Raw genomic sequence first — 18,864 nt, 5'->3', positions numbered from 1 at the left:
ACCTGCGTATTGAAATCCCCTATAACTATCATAATATTGTCCTTATTACATACTATTCTATGTCTCTTTGAAATTTGTATCTCACATCCTGGTTACTGTTCGGGAGTCATTTTAACCTTACAGTTTCTTAACTCTATCCACAAGGATTCTGCATCTTCTGATCCTTTATCAGCTCTTTCTAAGGATGTGATTCCATTTTTCAATAACCGAGCCACCTTACCATAAGACATAGGAGCAAAATCAAGCCATTCAGTCCATCGAGTCTGCTTTGCCATTCCATCATGGCTGATCCCGGATGCCAGTCAACTCCCTACACCTACCTTCTCACCATATCCTTTGATGCCCTGACTGATCAGGAAATGATCAATTTCAGCCTTAAATATACCCACTGACTTGGCCTCCACCACAGTCTGTGGGAGAGCATTGTACTGATTCACTACTCTCTGGCTAAAAAAAAAATTCCTTCTTACCTCTGTTCTAAATGGTCATTCCCCCTAATTTTGAGGCTGTGACCTCTAGTTCTGGACACCCCCAGCATTGAAAACATCCTCGCCATATTCACTTTATCTGATCTTTCCGATGTTCAGTGGGTTTCAATGAGAACCCCCCCCCCACATTCTTCTAAATGCCAGTGAGTACAGGCCCAAAGCTCTCAAATGCTCCTCATATGTTAACCCCTTCATTCCCAGAATCACCCTTGTGAACCTCCTCTGGACTCTCTCCAATGACAGCACTTCCTTTCTGAGATATAGGGCTTAAATCTGTTGAAAATACTCCAAGTGTGTCCTGACTAATGTCTTATAAAGCCTCCGCATTATCTCCTGGTTTTTATATTTTGCTCTCCTTGAAAAGAATGCCAACATTGCATTTGCCACCTTCAGCACAGATTCAACCCATAAATTAACCTTCTGGGAGTCTTACATAAGGACTCCTAATTCCCACTACACCTCTGCCATTTGAATATTCTCCCCATTTAGATAATAGTCTGCACTTTTATACTTTTATTCAAAATGTATTATCATACGTTTCCCATCACTGTATTCTATCTGCCATTTCTTTGCCCATTCTTCCAATTTGTCCAAGTCCTGCTGTAATTGCATTGCTTCCTCAGCATTACCTATCCTTCCACCTATCTTCGTGTCATCTGCAAACTTTGCCACAAACCCATTAATTCCATGATCTAAATCATTGACAAAGTGAAAAGTAACTGTCCTAATAACTGATCCCAAGGAACACCACTAGTACAAGGCACTTGACTGGTACCCCTTCCACAAGCAACCCATCCCTCCACCAGTTGCAAACAGTTGCAGCAGTGTGTACTATCTACAAGATGAACTGCAACAACACACCAAAGTTCCTAAAGCAGCATCTTCCAGACCCACGACCACTACCATCTAGAAGGATGAGACAGCAGGTACCTGGGAACACCACCATTTGAAAATCCCCCTCCAGATCACTCACCGTCCTGACTTGGAAGCTTCTCGCCATTCCTTCATAGTCGCTGGTTCAAAATCATGGAATTCCCTCCCTAAAAGCACTGGGTGTACCTACACCTCAGGGACTGCAATGGCTCAAGAAGGCAGCTCATCACCATCTTCTCGAGGGCTACTAGGATTGGGCAATAAACGCTGGCTTAGCTGGTGACCCCCCACATCCTGTAAATGAATTTTAAAAATGCTTATTATAATAATTATTATTTCTTTTTTCCTTTGTATTTGCACAGTTTGTTGACTTTTGCACATTGCCTGTTTGTCCATCCTGTCTTTAATTGATTGTATTGTGTTTCTTGTATTAACTGTGAATGCCCACAAGAAAATGAACCTCAGGGTTGTATATGGTGACACATACATGTGCTTTGATCAATACAGTCCATCTTTTTTATACTCTTTCTCTTGTGGTCCTAATCTAAAGTATGCCATGTTTTTTTTTGGAAAATAGAGTTCCACTAAAAATGTTAAGCTTTTAGCCTAGTAATTTATAGAGGTATATAGTGTTCATAATGGTATCATCTTTGAGATTTGGAAAATGTCAGTAAGTCAGTAGCAGAATGATGAAAGTTGGAGTATGCACAACTGGCTGGAAGTGGAGGAACACGATTGAAAAGGTTAAGAGGCTATGGGAGGTTACAAAGATGGAGAGAAGTTAAGGCTAGGGTGGTTTTAAGCTGTGCCATAATGTGAGGCAGGAAAACTATCATAACCCAGGTGATAATGCCTGCATTACGTCAGGAGGCTTTGTAAAATATTTCTAAACTTTTTTTTGCAAGTTCAGTTCCTGTTAACCTAATAATCAATTAGTAATTTATCTCAGGCATCGGTCAGTCAAAATGCAGCAGTTTTAGTTTGATCAGGCTACTGACTGTGGGAGGCCAGTTGTGACAGCTGATGGCCAAAGATCATTATATGTAAATTAGGTTAAGGGAACAAAAAATGCTTTGAGAAAGTATAATCTATTTAGGATGTTGATAAACTTAATTATATATGTACCTCAATTTGAACTTGCTACTCTCTCATTTAATATTTAAAGAAAAATATTTTCCTTTTGATAATTGAATTAGCTATTTTCTTTCTGATCGTCATTTCAGTCTATTGGAAATTATTTAGGAAAAATGTAATGGGTGCGTATTTAAATTTTTGCTCATTGAACAATGTCATTCAAAACAGGGGTCATGTAACTTGGTAGTATAAGGCTATATCCTCAAGCTCTACAATTGTAATATGGTGCAGACATGGTCCAGAGTTAGTGACCTGATGGTAGCGAATGAACAAAACATTCCAAAGTTTAATTTTGTATAAAACACTAATGCTATCAAATTGAAAGCATTTAAATCCTAAAATTGCTGCCGAAATTTCTGTTGGTTATGTTCAGTCAAACAGTCCTGTCTGCAGACAACTGCCAGCATTTTCAAGATTCAAGATTGTTGTCATACTTTGGTATACAAACGTAAAAGAGAACAAAATGATTATTCCAGATCCAATGCAGAACCAAAAAAAAATCATAAAGAACACAATAATAAAAACTAAATCAAAAGCAATCTTACAAAACAGCGTACAGTTGCTGTTATATTCACAGAATGATTGAATGTACGTAAAGTGGTGCTAGGTGATGTGTATGTTGTGGTAGTGGGGTGGGTTAATAGGTGAAGGTGTTTTACAACCTGCCAGCTTGCAAGAGGTAACTTTGTGAAGATTTCCTCATTCAGGAAAATCCTAAACTTGCTGGCACCAGCTAGCATTTCCTCACAAAATCCGGCTTGCTGTGGGAGGTTACTTTCTCAGGTACCTTAAGGTAAGCTGCCCACATTTCTATTTGGAGGAATTAGTCCAATCACACAAGATTGTCCTTCAACAAAGTATTTCGGCATACTGAGCAAAATGGAACTAATTTTGAACCATTCATGATCCAAGAGTGATGGTTAAATACAATTTATAAGTTAATATATTATTTCTCAATAATACTTCTGGTTATTCATTTAAGACCATTGTGCATTCCTCCCCCTCATCTCAGAGTGAAAATGTGGAAGTATTAATCAAGGAGTCACACACTAATTATCAGTACACAGATACAACTAATAAAAAGGACAAAGCTAATTATATTTTTGGTTATTAGTTATAAATCTGCCCAAACGTTCAGGTGATTTTGCCAAGTATATTTTACTTACTATTAGTTCAGATAAGAAATATCAGTCTTTATTTTTCATGCCTATTAAATGTAGTTTTGTAAAATAAGTTATATAAAAGCATCTGTTTTTAAATATCAAATTATTTCTAATGTTCAATTTGTACATCCAAATAAGGTATACCTCTTCATGACCACAGCAGCTGTAAATATGCAATTAAAGCAGTGCTGTGAATACTCAGCAGGTTAGGCAGAAGCTTCTGAGAAAGAAACAATTAACATATCAGGTTGATGACCTTCCCTGATAGGAAAAGAAAGAAAAGAGATGGGTTTAGTATTGCAGAGAAAGGAGGGGTGAGGCAGGAGTTCTTTTGGTGCCTTGGCTTTTAGATAAACTCCCTTTCCACTGGTTTCCAACAAAATCACTGTTCAAATTCTTTCAGTGTTTGTAGATCTCTGCCTTTTGCGAGGATAATAGTGCTTCTCTTCATGTTTTAAATGATCGGTATATTCAGTTTTGTTTAGGATTTTTTTGTGTGTAGCTAAGTTTACAGCTCTCTTATATGTGCTGTATCAGCCTTATGCCGTGTATGGCCTTTGGTACTGTGTTTTGCACTTTGGCCCTGGAGGAATGCTGTTCCATTTGCCTGTATTCATATATGGTTGAGAGATAATTAAACTGGAACTTGAATTTAATTAAAGCAACAATCATAAATGAATGAGAAGATCGGTAGCACTGGCTGTTCACTGAGCCTGGAGGCGAGGTCACAAACATTTCATCACCAGTAGAGATGACATTATCAGGGTGCTGTTGTGTGTTTTTTTTTGCTGAGCACTAATAATGTCACCTGGACTGGTGACAAAACATTTGTGACCTAACCTCCACGCTCAGCAAACAATCCTAAAACAACTGTTATTGAGTGTCAGCCCGAAATACCAACTGTTTATTCCCCTCCATGCTGCCTGACCTGCTGAGTTCCTGCAGCACATTGTGGGTGTTGCTTGAGTCCTTGATATTAGAAAGATAAAAATGTATACAATCTAATATTAGTTTCTGGTTTCAGGATCCCAGCTTCCTAACCACTACATATCGTAATTTATCCTATGATGAACTGATCTATGAACTGATGAAACACAAAGAACTTGTTAAAAAGAAGGACAGCCAAATCCGGGAACTTGAGGATTACATCGATAACCTCCTTGTACGAGTGATGGAGGAAACTCCTAGCATTCTTAGAGTACCATATGAACCATCTAGAAAAGCTGGAAAGCTGTCGAAAAACAAATGATTCAATTAATATTTTGGAATTGATCAAATGTATTAGGTGTGTTGAATCATCTCTGAAGACTTGTATAATCTATAAACAGGTAAAGAATTTCTAGAGCAGAGATACTGCAAAGCTTTCTGTAGTGAGTATTGAATGTTTACTGCCAAGCAGAATAGAATCTATACATCTTGCATTACTTCCCAATTAGACTAACCCTAAACATGAACTTAACCTGAAATTTTTTTTCAAAGTTAGTTCATTCATGTATGGATAAGATATTAATAGGATATTACAAAGTGAATTCACGGAGTTAGATTGATCGCGGAAGAGCCTTGGTTCTGCATCACTCTCACAAGCTGATCTCACAGATGTATTTTTGTATTATCTAACTGGAATGTAGCACCAATAGAATGATATAGAATCAGAAATGAAGATGGTCACATTGTAAATTACATTTAAATGGTTGCAGTTCTGATTGCATCCCTCAGAAGGGTCTTGCATTCATTTTGAAGAATGGTCATGCTTCCTGTTACGTTATGAAAGCCATTCTCTTACTTGAATCTTGTGAATCGAAATGTCAATACACCATTTGATGCCAAAATTTATCCTTTAATACTTGCCTATTACTTGATTATATATTGTGTGTCTGTGTGCTCTGGGAAAGGGTCTCATTCAGTTATTTTGTGAAGCAAAATAAATTTAGTGGTGTTCTTTATTTTGCAAAAATTGTGAGGGTTAATTTGAATGTATTTGAACAAGATGTCAGTATATTGAACAGTGTCAAACTAATCACTTTGTTATCTATTGTATTTGAATCTTCCAGTTCTTCTAGAACAAAATACTTTTTTGAAGCTTGTTTTCATACACATTTCCACATGTATTTGCCTAATACTGCATTGCAAATCCAGTTTTTTTCTACATTCATTTTGTTGTCCAATTTATCTTGCTCTAATGAAAGTGTACAGTAAAATACAATGAGCATTCTTTTTGCAAAACATTTATTGATTACAGAGAATAGGCCCTTTCACCTCTGCGAACTACACCACCCAGCAACCCCCATTTTAACTCAGCCTAATCATAGGGCAATTTACAATGACCAAACAGCACACCTTTGCAACATGGGAGGAAACTGCAGTACCTGAAGGAACTCCACCACGCAGTCATGGGGAAAACACCCTTGAAGTTGACCCGGATTGCTGGTACTGTAAAGCATGGTTCTAACCACTACACTCCCATCCCTCCCCAAAATATGAACAAAACTTAAAACATTGGTTACATGATGAGATATTGGTGAAAGGTAGTTTGGCTATATAAAGATGACAGTAGAACACTATGATGAGATTCCAGTGAAAGATAGTTTGCTATATAATGGTGACAAGAGAACACTATGATGAAGGAAGGCAGCAAACCACCACGCTGTCCTTTCATTTCCTATCAACGAATATCGCCATCTTATCTTGTACAGAGTTCACAGTTCAGTCAATTCCAGCCCCAAGTACTACTACATTTTTATACTGTAGTACAGAGGTTGCACAATAAATGGATCCTTCAGTATTTCAGAAAGAATGCCAACTCTGAGGAATTATACTGTAAAATTTACAAACACTGTTACATGCATTTATGTAAAGGACACAACTTTGGTGTTTTGAGTAAAAGTTGTGCATTTCATGCCAAATATACACTTGGATTTTGTGTGCATTTAAAATAAGCCATAGTCCAAAGTAACATTTTAGAAGTAAGGCAACTATGCCTATTTGGAGCATGTGCCTAGAAATTGATGTCACTTCGCCTAGTAAGCATCTTCAGATATGGGGTGTGTCTAACACATGAAAGTGACCAGCCCTATTTCCTCTAGAATCATTAATTAAGAACTACATTTATAGAGGCTTTTCAGTAATAGTGAAGTATAACATACCCCAATTATTTGTCCACCTGCTCCAGACCTCGATTTCTTGTAGCTTCTTTCTTTGGATAAGATGGATACTTTTTTTTTTAATTTTTACAAAATACATTTATCTTTGTAAATGTTGGGTGCCAATATTGCTTTTGCACTTTTTGTAAATGAAATTTTGCAACAAAATATTTAAATGGTGCACTTGCTTTTTTTTAAATGTTTCACAGAAATGCCACCTTTAAGTTGTCTTATTCTTTAACTCTTTAAGGTGCTTGTTAGATAACTAATAATTTAGAAGCAAACCAGTTACAAGTATGTAGGACAGGTGAATTTTTTTAATTAAGTCTTTGTAAATGCAACATACAGAGAAAACTGAGTTGCAAAAGGTACGTGAATTTGTGCATGTTAATAAGGTGCACATTTAATGAGAACAATGCTTGCTTGAACTCTATGACAACTGCCAATTACAGAGCTGAAGGAGTCAGCATTCTATTTGTAGTGGGAGTTCACAGTGCAGTACAATTCCAGCTTGGGGTATTTAATCTTTACACAAAGACATTTGAAAATGGGTCCTTCAATGGTATGATTGTTTTCTTAGTCTTTATGTAATAATGCCAGTTCTTGAGGATAATGTAATATTATTCAGTTTTTAGTTATATTGATTTGTATGAAGACCACAGTAATTATACTACACACTGGGGCTTGACCACATTTCAATTACACTTTGACTCGTAGAAATGTTGCATGCAATTTCACAATTGAAAAGTGAATGTACTTCTGGGCCATTGTTAGTAATCTTCTGTTGTGCCAATATATTTTACTTGGCACATTTTTACTTTTTCATGATGAGGTTGCTAATTGACTCCAAATACCATTTTTGTACTCCTAGTTAAAACATTGTGATGGAAAGTGTTCCTGTCTTATCACTGCCTTTACTCGCTCTTTATTAGTTTGTGAAATAGTAAACAAACCAATTGAGATCCTTTACAAAGGAATTGTATTGTGTAACTGGAACAGGTATATGCATTGGTGCTAGGAAATTTTGCATATTTATGCTTCATAATGAATAAGTATAAGCTTTTTCACTTCAGCATCTTAATCAAATCACAAGGCAGTTGACTTACCTCACTGGTTAGCTGTTGTGGGAAATTTGAACATTTTGTAAATAACCTAACATACAAACCCAACCCCACACCTGTATAGGCTACAAGCTACTTCAGAGTTAAGGACTTAATAACTAAAGTTGCAAGTTCACCAAAGTACTCATCACTACCAATAAATTGTACAAATGGGGCAAATATCAAAATAGATTAAAAGTCGAGAGAAACAAGGAATGCAGCTGAATCTTTCAGTTTTAAGTCGATACTCAAAAGTACAGTTTACTTGAACATTGCTAGGTTTCTTTCTGTTCTGCTGACTTCTTGGGCAAATAGTTTGCTGCTAAACAATTTAGTCCAGTACTCTAGCTGGTACTCTCACTGAGTAGACATCATACTTACTCTTTGGTGAAGACTGTAAATTGCCATAGCTGAAATGCCTTCATTGACTTCAGAATTAACACTGATTGGTACCAGAGTCTTCTGAGGAAAGTTGGCAAAGCTAATTTGCCTGTAAAGTTCTAAAACTTCTCTAACTTAACTCTTCATATTTGATTATTGTATCCATTCTGGTACTAGCTTTGCCCTATGACCTGGTTGTTCAGAATTTATTCCCACTTCCAAGTCACGGCACAGATTTATGCACAAATCGTGCACAGGGTTTTCTGTAAACTTTTAAGAATGAGTTAATAATATTTTGATACAAAGACAGTAGAACATAATAAACATGAATGTGGCTTTATTCCATTTTATTTAAAAATATTCTAATCTATTTATCATCAGCCAAAAAGTATACTGCATGGACATCCATGCTGCTTTAAGTTTAGTTCTGCACAGTAATATAATGGACAATTTCCACAGTGAAAATTGAATTTAGCATACTATGATGAGGTTTCTACACATAGCAATGTATTATGCAAGGTTTTCGTTTGATGCTTTTAAATGCATTAGGCATGACCTGCAAGAAGTTTTTTTAAATGAAAATTTACATATCTTCCTGTCAAATTGTATGAATCAAAAGCATTTTAAGTAAAATGATTCATTTAGCTTGCTTGTACAGTACTTATGACATTAAAAAACTAGAAATTTAAGTCAGTATGTTTGTGTTTTATATGAAATGAGTATTCCATACTTGGTATTGGAAATAACCTAAAAGTGGCTGCATGTGGCTTGATGTAGCATGCATTTTATTATTAAAGGATGTTTATAAATGGCTTTCAATTTGATTGCATGTTTAAAAAAATACAATGGGTTAAAGATTTCTGATGGTATTAATCTATTAATGGTTTGATTGCATTTACAATGCAAGTTGTGGCAAAGCATATCTTTCATAATACATTAAATTCCTCAATATGTTCTGCATTTCTGTACCAACTCATAACTTATCATTGCTAGAAACCAAATACTGCATGTTTCATATGTTCAATAAAGTCTATCAAATATAATATGCAATGTTGTCCCTGTTTTATCAGGAGAGTAACATGTTAAAGGGATAAATTGAATTCATTTGATGCTTGCATTAAGAATCTTGTAAGGCCATGAAGAAACATTTTAAAAAGATTATTAAGGCAGTGCTATAATGTTCAACTTTTGAATAACTTTTTAAAAACACATTTAAGGTGCATATCAAAACTTAAAAGGAATTGCAGATTGTAATGTGCATCAAAATAATACACAAATTTGCAATATTTGTAAATATAACCACTTTTACTAACTTGATTGCAGTTTAGGAGAATTATTCCATTCAAGAGCAATAGAAACAAATATTCGCATTTAAAATCTTTATAGCATAGAACTGTGTGTAGTATCTTTTAGCTAGCTCTGAGTTTGTCTTCACTTAAAATTGCTTTCAATATAGGTTTGAGACATTATTGAACAGTGATCTTTTTTATTATCTTTTATAGAATAAAACCTATGAAGACCAAATTATGTGGAAGACCAATGATAATTGATCATCATGGTAGCATTGTGGTTAACACAATGCTGTTTCAGCTCAGGACATTCCAAGTTCAATTCTGGCACTGTTCTGTAAGCAGTCTCTATATAACCTCCCCAAAGGATGTGTGAGTTTTCCCCGGGAACTCCGGTTTCCTCCCACAGTCCATAGACATACCGGGTAGGTTAACTGGTAAATTGTCCCATAATTAGGTTAGAGTCAGTCAGATCTGTGGAGTTGCTGAGCAGTGTGGCTTGAAGGACCGGAAGTGTCTTCTCCACGCTTTATCACTAAATAAAAATAAATTACGCATAGTCCTCAGTTTGTAAAGATGCCAGTAAATACACAATAAATGCAATATATTTTTTTTTATTAAATGGACAATATAATTTCCAAATCTAAGCATACTCATATGATAATCCAACACATTTAGCTAATGGTGCTATAAAATATTGTGTTAATTTACTGATTAAGTTATTATTAAATGACATTTTTCAATCATCTCTCGTGTGTACTGAATTAATTACACAAAGAAAAGATTTGACAAACCTGGATCTCCTTTTCTTTTAATAGATGCTTCAGATGCGACCAAGTCGGGGGTCTTTTAGAATCATGAAAAATTTTGATACGCAGTGCACAGGTGTTTTCCATTGATGATGGAAAAGCAAAATTAAACACCATAAACAGAATGTAGGCCCTGGGAAATCAAGAACTGGTGATTGAGCATTCAGAATACCTGGTAATTTTGGCAAATTTTCACAATTGGACTAATTTGGCCCACTGAAATAGAGAACCATGCAGATACAAAATGTCCATTTATCAATATAGCATTCTATGTTAGTAATGACAAATGAGAATCATTTTTTGTTGGAGGTTTCAGTAAGTAGTACACTATTTCTAGCTTCTAGGTTCCTCATCAATTGTATTTATAATTCCCTCGATACAATAACTTGAGAAAATCGTTCGTAAATCAGTTATTTTGATACAATTACTTTGCTTTTCATTAAATGAGATGCAAATTGGTGATGCTCAATCTGAAACCTAATGGCCCCCAGTATCCCCCTGGCCACCTCTCAGCATATCACAACTAGTCCTTTATTCTCTGCCACTTTAAATTATTTATTTAGTGATACAGCCCGGAGTAGGCCCTTCGTGCCACGCCACCCCAACAATCCCTAACAAACCTGATTGAATCCTAACCTAACCACAGGATAGTTTACAATGGCTAGTTAGTTAAACTATCCAGTATGTCTTTGAACTATGGGAGGAAACCAGAGTACCCAGGGAGAACCCACACATTCCGCAGGGAGGACATACAGAGACATCTTACAGAATGGTGCCAAATTATATATTATATGGTATTAGGTGATTTTATTTTGTAATTGTGTTGTCTAAACATTGAAAATCAGTACAGTGTTGGGGAGAAAAACAATACAATTTTAAATTTGTTTAAAATTATGAACGGTGCTGCTTCAGACATGCAAATTTAGCCCCATTCAGCTTGAAAGTTTGCAAATTCCAGCATGTTTCTGTGATCTTGTATGCTGTCTCTCAAATAGAACACCTAGTACAAATAAGTCGTGCTACTGAAGCTAGACTTTAGAGAATGTTTCTAGTCAGTATGCTCCTTTGCAATTCTGAGGATACTCTTTTTATTATGCTTTTCATTTGGCCATAAGGATACCAAAAAAAATCTTTTTTTAAAAGAAATGTCATTTTTATAGTCACTAAAACCATATGATATATCAATAATGAGCCTTTGTTTCTGTTTTGATTTATTTTGAATTAAAATATTTTCACAATCACAGTGCTCAATTAGAATAAACCCTTTTTACACTTTTTTAAATTAAATAACACTTTTAAAAAAAGATGCTTAATTGTATTAATATGGGACAAGTTTCACGATTGGTTTTGCAGTGGAATCATTCACTTCAGTACTGGGGAGATTACACTTTTTCTCCACATCAACTCTGCAGATATTTTTCATGTTTTGTGAGAACACCCATGCCAAGGGTTCTTAATGTCCATTGAATTTAAATATAATGTGGAGTGGGATTTGTAATGACATTTTAAATTATATCTGCACAAGGTGATTCCAAATTCCAGTTCTAATCTATTGGACAGTAATGAACCTGCTGTTTGGTTCTCTTACAGTACAAAATGTTTGATCACCCATTCCCCTGCACCAGTTTCTAAACACTAGCACACTCTGTTCCTTTAATACTGAGATTATTATTCCCAGTCTACCAAGATTGGCTGCAGATTCTTCTATTTTGAATTAATTATTGCAAGTGGTGTTTGAAAGAAAAAAATCTAAACTGTGAAAAGAGCAATTCCATTGAAAAAAAAACCAACTGTATTAATTTGGTCACGTTTTATTAAATCCATAGTTTGACTGCAAGAAATAAACTGCATTGCTAATATAGAGTTTAATTTAGGTTTACGTTAATTGATATTCATGTAAAACAAGGTGAGGCCTTAAATTAGAACACTCAAACGATTGATGATACTAGACAGCTGGCTTTATAAAACAATTTTAACAAATTACTCAGTACTTTGTTCTTTGCTCAGGTTATTTGATAATAGTTATGTTACATTCATTACAGGGATTAAAGTTTAATATGCTTGTGTATATCCTCTTCCAAAGTGGATTTAATGTAAATCTGATAAAGGGAACATGTTAAGTTTATTTAAAAGGTTTTATACAACGGTTGATTCTCATTCCTAGAATAACGGAGAGTTAGCTGGTTATTTATTTAATATACAAAATCGTGAGTAATGTGCGCTGACGGTTTTTTTGTCTCATGTTGGCATTTAAAAGTGTCCATTAATCTTCAGTAAAGGTAGAACCCATGTCACCTAGTGAACTTTTACTGTCACATACGATCCAAACAAACCAAATTGTTTATTATTACTATTGAATTTGTAGATATGTATAAGCAATCCATGAATGTAAGATTAAAAGCAAATTACTAACGTCGTAACGTTTCATAAACCCCATCTCCGTTTATCTGAATCCCCTACACCCTTCCACTGAGTACAGAAGCGGCTCTCACCTGCTAAAGGTTTTAGTGGCTCCGCGCCTTATCGGCTGGTTTCCTTACTGACTTCAGCGGGTTGAATGTTTTAAACAAAACTCTATGAATAGGAAAAAGTTTAATAAATTAATGATAATCCACTTACCTTTGGGTGGATTTTCTTGCGTTTTTTATCCATTTACCTACTGCTAGAACATATGGCTCCTTGGAGACCTGAGAAAAGAGAAAAAAATACTGCATGCAATTTGTAACATCATCATCAAAGTGGTGTCATTGAAAGAAAAATGGTGCAACTTAATCCCATTCCCAACAAAGAGGATCTTCGCACGGCGACACCTGAAATGTCTATAAACATGCCGTTGTTTAGAGGTCGGGTGGTAAACGCGTGTCACTTAAATAGAAGCGTGCTGTCTGTAATGAAATGAAATTAGCCTAATCTGGTGGTTAATAAAAGCGGATCGATATCCGCTGTCACTTGCAGGTGGGTGATCATTTGAAACGCTTGGAGGGGGGAGTTTAGCAGATGGAATAAAGGTGTTTCATGTAGAAAGCGAGCAGGAGGAGCAGATGCCTCGGAGCCCCCAGCAGCAGCAGCCAGCTGCTCCTTCCATTCGAGTCCACGCGTTGGACATAGGCTTCCATCTTTTGCAAAACACTTTGTTTAAAAAAAAGTAAACTAATCTTGATTGCCATGGAAATTGAAAATGCCCAAAGAAATCAGATGTCAGACGTGGCACGCGTGAGGCTCATGTCTCTGCCATTGTCTCCGTTCCTACCTGACACGCGTCTGAAAAGAATCTGACAATAAACAGGTGATAACAGAGGCAACACAAGGCGAGAAACTTTGGCTCCTGAAATGTTCACTGATCGCTCTCGCCGTATATCTTCTAGATTTGCACGGGCGTGTGCTGCTTTTAAATATTAAAATAAATCTTTCCAGGGCGTTGCAGCCTCAAACTTTCACGACTTTCTGATAACTTTTTCAAAGTACCATTGTGAAATAACATCTTGGCTCAACTGAATCAGGAATGCTTCCAGAAGAAATAAATTCACCTATTTGGCAAAGTTCACTTTATCCGTACGACAGCAGGGACCCATTCTTCCCTTAACTCCTTCCCAAAGCTTAACGGACCACTTTTAGAAAGTTATGTGCCTGCCGCAAATTTTTTAAAATGATAATGTTCGCTCTGAAGTTTACATGAACAATCAGTGCAGTTAACTGGCGGCGGTTGTTGGGATTTGCCGGAGGCTCTGAGGTGGCTAATGGATCTCTGTATGCCGTTTAAACAGCGGCAAGTGTCTGGTTGCAACAGATGCGCCTATTTTAATGTAAACCCACACTGGGGCACAAGAACAAAATGTGATCTCTTTTCATTGGAAGCGTGCTGCTTCTTGCTCGTCTTTTGTCTGCTGGACACAACAGCAGGTTGAACTCGATATATTTTGAAATAACGGGTGGTGACATTGGTGTCGGCACCGTCAAGAAATGAAAGAACTGGAACGCTTAACGTCAACTGCGCTCAAAAAGTATAAAATCGCTGCGACAACTACAGCTTGTTGAAACAATAATAATCAAGACGCGAGGGGAGATTACCACAAGAACTGTGGTTTTCTCAATCAGTCGGGATTTTTTTCTTTAATTGATCGTTGGATCGTAGTGTAATGATGCTTTAAAATGTCAAAGTCACAAGTAATATGTATATGTAACCATGTACTAACTACCTTGAGATTCATTTTCTTGCAGACATTTACAGAAAAATGTAATGGTGAAGGTGAAAACACTGGGTTAAGAGTTTCTTTCTCATTGAATGGTACAACTCAGAGGCCGTTTGGTCTCTTGTGGCCATAGTGAGCTTTCCGATTTGTCCTCTCTCCTCTCTGACACCTCCAGTCCCTTGATAGCAATGAATTCCAAATCACAAATCGTTATGAAAAATTGCATATTCCTGGAACGGTCTGATCGTGATGTTACCTCTGTTTATTTCGGCTAATAATAATTTCTGCCAAGACAGTGGAGGGAAAGGTGTCTATAGTGGTAGAGTCTAGGACCTGAAGGCGTAGCCTCAGAATAGGGACTTCCCTTTACAGCAGAAATGAGAAGAAATTTCTATATCCAGAGGGTAGTGAATTTGTGGAACTAATTGCCACAGACGGCTTTGAAACCCAAATCATTGGGTATATTGAAAGTGAGATTGACAGGTTCTTGATTAGTCAGGACGTCAAAGGTTGTGGGGTGAAGGATAATAAATCAGCCACAATGGACTGTCAAAGCACAAGTGATGCGCCAATGGCCTAATTCTGTACCTATTTCTTGTGGTCCTTAATTTTAAGTGCAACTCCAAGAAGGCAAATGCAAAGCTGGCATTTATTTCAAGAGGAATAGAATATAAAAGCAAGGAGGTAATGCTGAGCCTTTATAAAACACTAGTCCGACCACACTTGGAGTATTGTCAACAGTTTTGGGGCCCATGTCTTAGAAAGGCTGTGTCATGTAACACCATGGTCCTGAAAAACGTTGTCTCATTTTTACTATGTACTGTACCAGCAGTTATGGTCGAAATGACAATAAAAGTGATGACTTGTCATTGGGGAGAGTCCAGAGGAGGCTCGTGAGGATGATTCTGGGAATAAAAGGGTTAACTTGAAGAGCATTTGGAAGCTTTGAGCCTGTACTCACTGGAATTTAGAAAAATGCTGGAGGACCTCATTGAAACCTACCGCACGTTGAAAGGTTAGTCAGGATGGATGTGATGAGGATACTTACTATGGTGGGATATCCAGAAGTAGAGAACACAAAGTTGAGGGGTGACCTTTTAGAACAGAGATGAGGATTTTTTTTTTAGCCAGGGGGTAGTGAATCTATGGAACACTCTGCCACAGATTGTGGTGAAGGCCAAGTCCTTGGGTATGTTTAAGGTGGACGATCGTTTCCTGATTGGTCAGGGCATCAAAGGATATGGTAAGAAGGTAGGTGTATGGGGTTGAATGGGATCCAGGATCAGCCATGATGGAATGGCAGAGTGTACTTGATGGGCTGAATGGCCTAATTCTGCACCTAGTTTTTATGGTCACTATCAAATATTGTCTAAACCTGGAGCTATAAGAGACTGCAGATGCTACACTCTGAATCAGCAAACAATCTGCAGGAGGTCAAAGCAGTTGAAAGAAAAAGACTTTTTTTTAATCATTGCCTTCCTTCCACAGATGCTATGAATCTACGAATGCCTATCTTCTCTCTAAGGAGAAACAACCCCAGTTCTCAAAATAATTGGAATGTCTCTTCCCTGATATTCCTATAAATCTTCCTCTTCCTTCACACACCCAGCAAGCCTGACTTCCAGTCTTGACATTCCACCTTCAGTGTCATGTGATATATTAAATCATGTTTGTACATCCTCCAATCTTCCTGCTTTTTGCTTGTTCATGTGGACCTTACTTACATGATGTTTCAATCATGCACACACAATGCAATTTGTAACATTGGTCATTTTGAGCTCCCTGTTGTGAACCAATTCAACTCTTGACCTATTCTCACAATGCCCTGGCTATCCTTAGATTCCTCCACTGTCAGGGTGAGGCTAATCACCAATTAGAGCTGAGGTTCCCAACCTGGGGTTCAGAGACCCCTTGCTTAATGGTATTAGTCCATGGCATAAAGAAGGTTGGGAACCCCTGAACTAGAAGAACAGCACCTCATATTCCAACTGTGCAATCCACAGCCCACCAGCAGGAACATTGAATTTTCCAATTGCAGATAAAGCACATCTCCTCTGCGCTTTACTTTATCCTTTTGATCCACCCAGTCATGTTGCACATATCCTTCTTTAAAGCCCCCAGGCCCAATTACTCATTATCTGTCCTGTCTCCCACCTGGTTCCATCCATCACCCACATACTCAACCCACTTGGTCACTTATCCCCTCCTCTTCACCCACTGTTCCCAGATGCTCAACATCCATCCCTTATTTGGTTCAACTTATTGGCTTCCTTTCTGTTTCATTTGTTTCCAAAATCTACAGACCTTTGTTAACTCTGCTAATCAACCTACCAACCTCGGTTGCAATTTCAACTCCTCTTGAGTTCGTCTGCCGGAACTGTTTTTCACCCGGGTCCACTTATGGTTTGCTAGCTTTGGCAACACTTATCCCCCTGCTCTCTTTATATTGTTCATCTCTTTACACTCTCAATTCTGAAGCAGGGTCTCAACCCCTAAACATTGATTTTTTTCTTACCTACCATGGATGCTGCCTGATCTTCTGAGTTCCTCCAGCAGCTTGTGTTTTTTTATATATAAAATCACTCCAGATTCCAGCATCTGCAGCTTCTCATGTCTCCAGTTTGTAACATTGCCCAAACTCCCATTTTTCCTTTTATTAACCAGTTTGCAACTCTTTGTAATTTTTGGCACTGCCTTTCTTTCCAACTGCTGACTTTTAAAATAGTTTTAGTGTGTTTATACTGTCGTCTTTATTTTGATGTGAAGTGGTTTCAGCTGTGCTTCAAAGGAAGAGTGCAAATGTGCAGAAAGGGTGATTTTGGTAAAATCCTCTGAAATCATTTAACAAACATTGAATGTTATAGCAGGAGCTGGAGGTGGTTATATTAGAGCCTCTGTGAATGAGGAAAGGTGAGCCAAGTGGCCTTTCTCGCCTGTAATTATATCAACACATAAGAAATGATAGTAAATTATAGTTGAACTCACACCTGACTCCCGAAAGCACTGAAAACAAATTTTCTGGGACCATGCATGAAGTCTGTGTACTATGTATTTCATATAATGTAGCCCTGAGCAATTTAGTGTGCCTCCTTCCAAGTTTTGTGGAATGTGATACTCAGGACCCCCGCAAAGAATGAAGCCCTATGTATTCACACAGAGGAAGGAGAATTTTTACTTATACAACAGAATACTGGTTAGTGTAACACTTCACAGTGCGAGTAATCGATAGATGAGGGTTCAATTCCCTCCCGTCTCTATGTTCTCAGAACAATCGCATGGGTTTCTTCCAGGTGCTCTGGTTTCCTGCCACATCCCAAAGATGTACTCGTTATTGTTAGTAAGTTGTGGACATGCCATGTTGGTGCCAGAAACATGGTAATGCCTGCAGACAGTCCCCAGCACATTCTCAGACTGTGATGGTCATTGACAGATGATACATTTCACTGTTTGTTTCAGTGTACATGTGACAAACCTTTCACAGTGTCCTGAAGTACTTTATAATATTCTTGAAATAAGTTGATCTTTTATTTTTGCAGTCCATAGGGATCAAGGGTGACTGACTTCTTCCCTGATCTTGTGAGTACACTGGGAGAACCTCCAGATTCTTCCAAAAAAACTGTAGTGTGCAGAGCAATTAGTGTGGAGTTTGTAAGGTGGTCCACTGCATCCTCTGTTCATGCAAGGCCTTTGTATGTCGCAAATTGGTCTCAGTGCTTTCAATATCATCCCAAATACATCCCTACCATCCAGGACATCTTCAAAAGGCAGAGGCTCAAAAGGTGGCATTCATCATTAAGGATCCTCAGCATCCAGGACATGTCCTCTTCTCATTACTATCTACACTCAATGTTTTAGGAACAGCTTCTTCATTTCTACAACTACCTCAGAGCTCCTTTTTTTGCAGTATTTATTGCAACATACAGTAATTTATGCCTGTGCTGTACTGCTGCCACAAAACAAGAAACTTCATGACTAGTGTCAGTGACATTAAACCTGATTCTAATTCTGAAATGCTACTTCCTTACATGGAGCAGAGATGGACCAGAAATTCTAAACGAGATGGCCAATAATTTGCTCACAGCATTTCCCACTAAAAGCAATGTGATAATGACCAGAAATCTGTCTTAATAATAGAAAAGACCAGAACATAAAAACAAACTCTGCTCTGGCAGAAGAATGCAGTTTGGAATTTACAAAATAGTTCAGATCCCATTGACTACACTTGCAGTCTGTCACCATTGGGACAATAACACTATTTAATTGTAGCAAGAGACTGCAATTACTTTAACCTGAAGAA

The 18,864-nt window shown here is 37.4% G+C and overlaps 1 protein-coding gene and 1 long non-coding RNA gene across 8 annotated transcripts in view; one reads left to right on the top strand and one right to left on the bottom strand.

The window, feature by feature from the left end:
- Positions 1-9,326, top strand: part of LOC132379689 (rab11 family-interacting protein 2) — a 136,148-nt gene extending 126,822 nt beyond the window's left edge. Inside the window, exon 5 of the mRNA XM_059947947.1 lies at positions 4,683-9,326. Within this exon, the coding sequence (XP_059803930.1) occupies positions 4,683-4,907 (225 nt within the window). The 3' untranslated portion in view covers positions 4,908-9,326. The remainder of the gene's footprint in view (positions 1-4,682) is intronic.
- A 185-nt stretch (positions 9,327-9,511) lies between these two features.
- LOC132379691 (uncharacterized) overlaps positions 9,512-18,864 on the bottom strand; it is a 57,305-nt gene continuing 47,952 nt past the window's right edge. For 4 of the 7 annotated variants that reach the window (XR_009507508.1, XR_009507509.1, XR_009507510.1 and 1 more), the window contains 3 exons: positions 12,997-13,064; positions 10,363-10,414; positions 9,512-10,103 (listed from right to left, as the gene is read on the bottom strand). This is a non-coding gene — a long non-coding RNA (uncharacterized LOC132379691). Of the gene's footprint in view, positions 10,104-10,362; positions 10,511-12,996; positions 13,065-18,864 lie in introns of all 7 variants that reach the window. The other 3 variants (XR_009507512.1, XR_009507507.1, XR_009507511.1) reach the window with 2 other exon arrangements.

The sequence above is a fragment of the Hypanus sabinus genome, chromosome 22 (assembly GCF_030144855.1).
Source record: "Hypanus sabinus isolate sHypSab1 chromosome 22, sHypSab1.hap1, whole genome shotgun sequence".
NCBI classification, from domain to species: Eukaryota; Metazoa; Chordata; class Chondrichthyes; order Myliobatiformes; family Dasyatidae; genus Hypanus; species Hypanus sabinus.
This window is presented reverse-complemented; position numbering and strand designations above follow the sequence as displayed.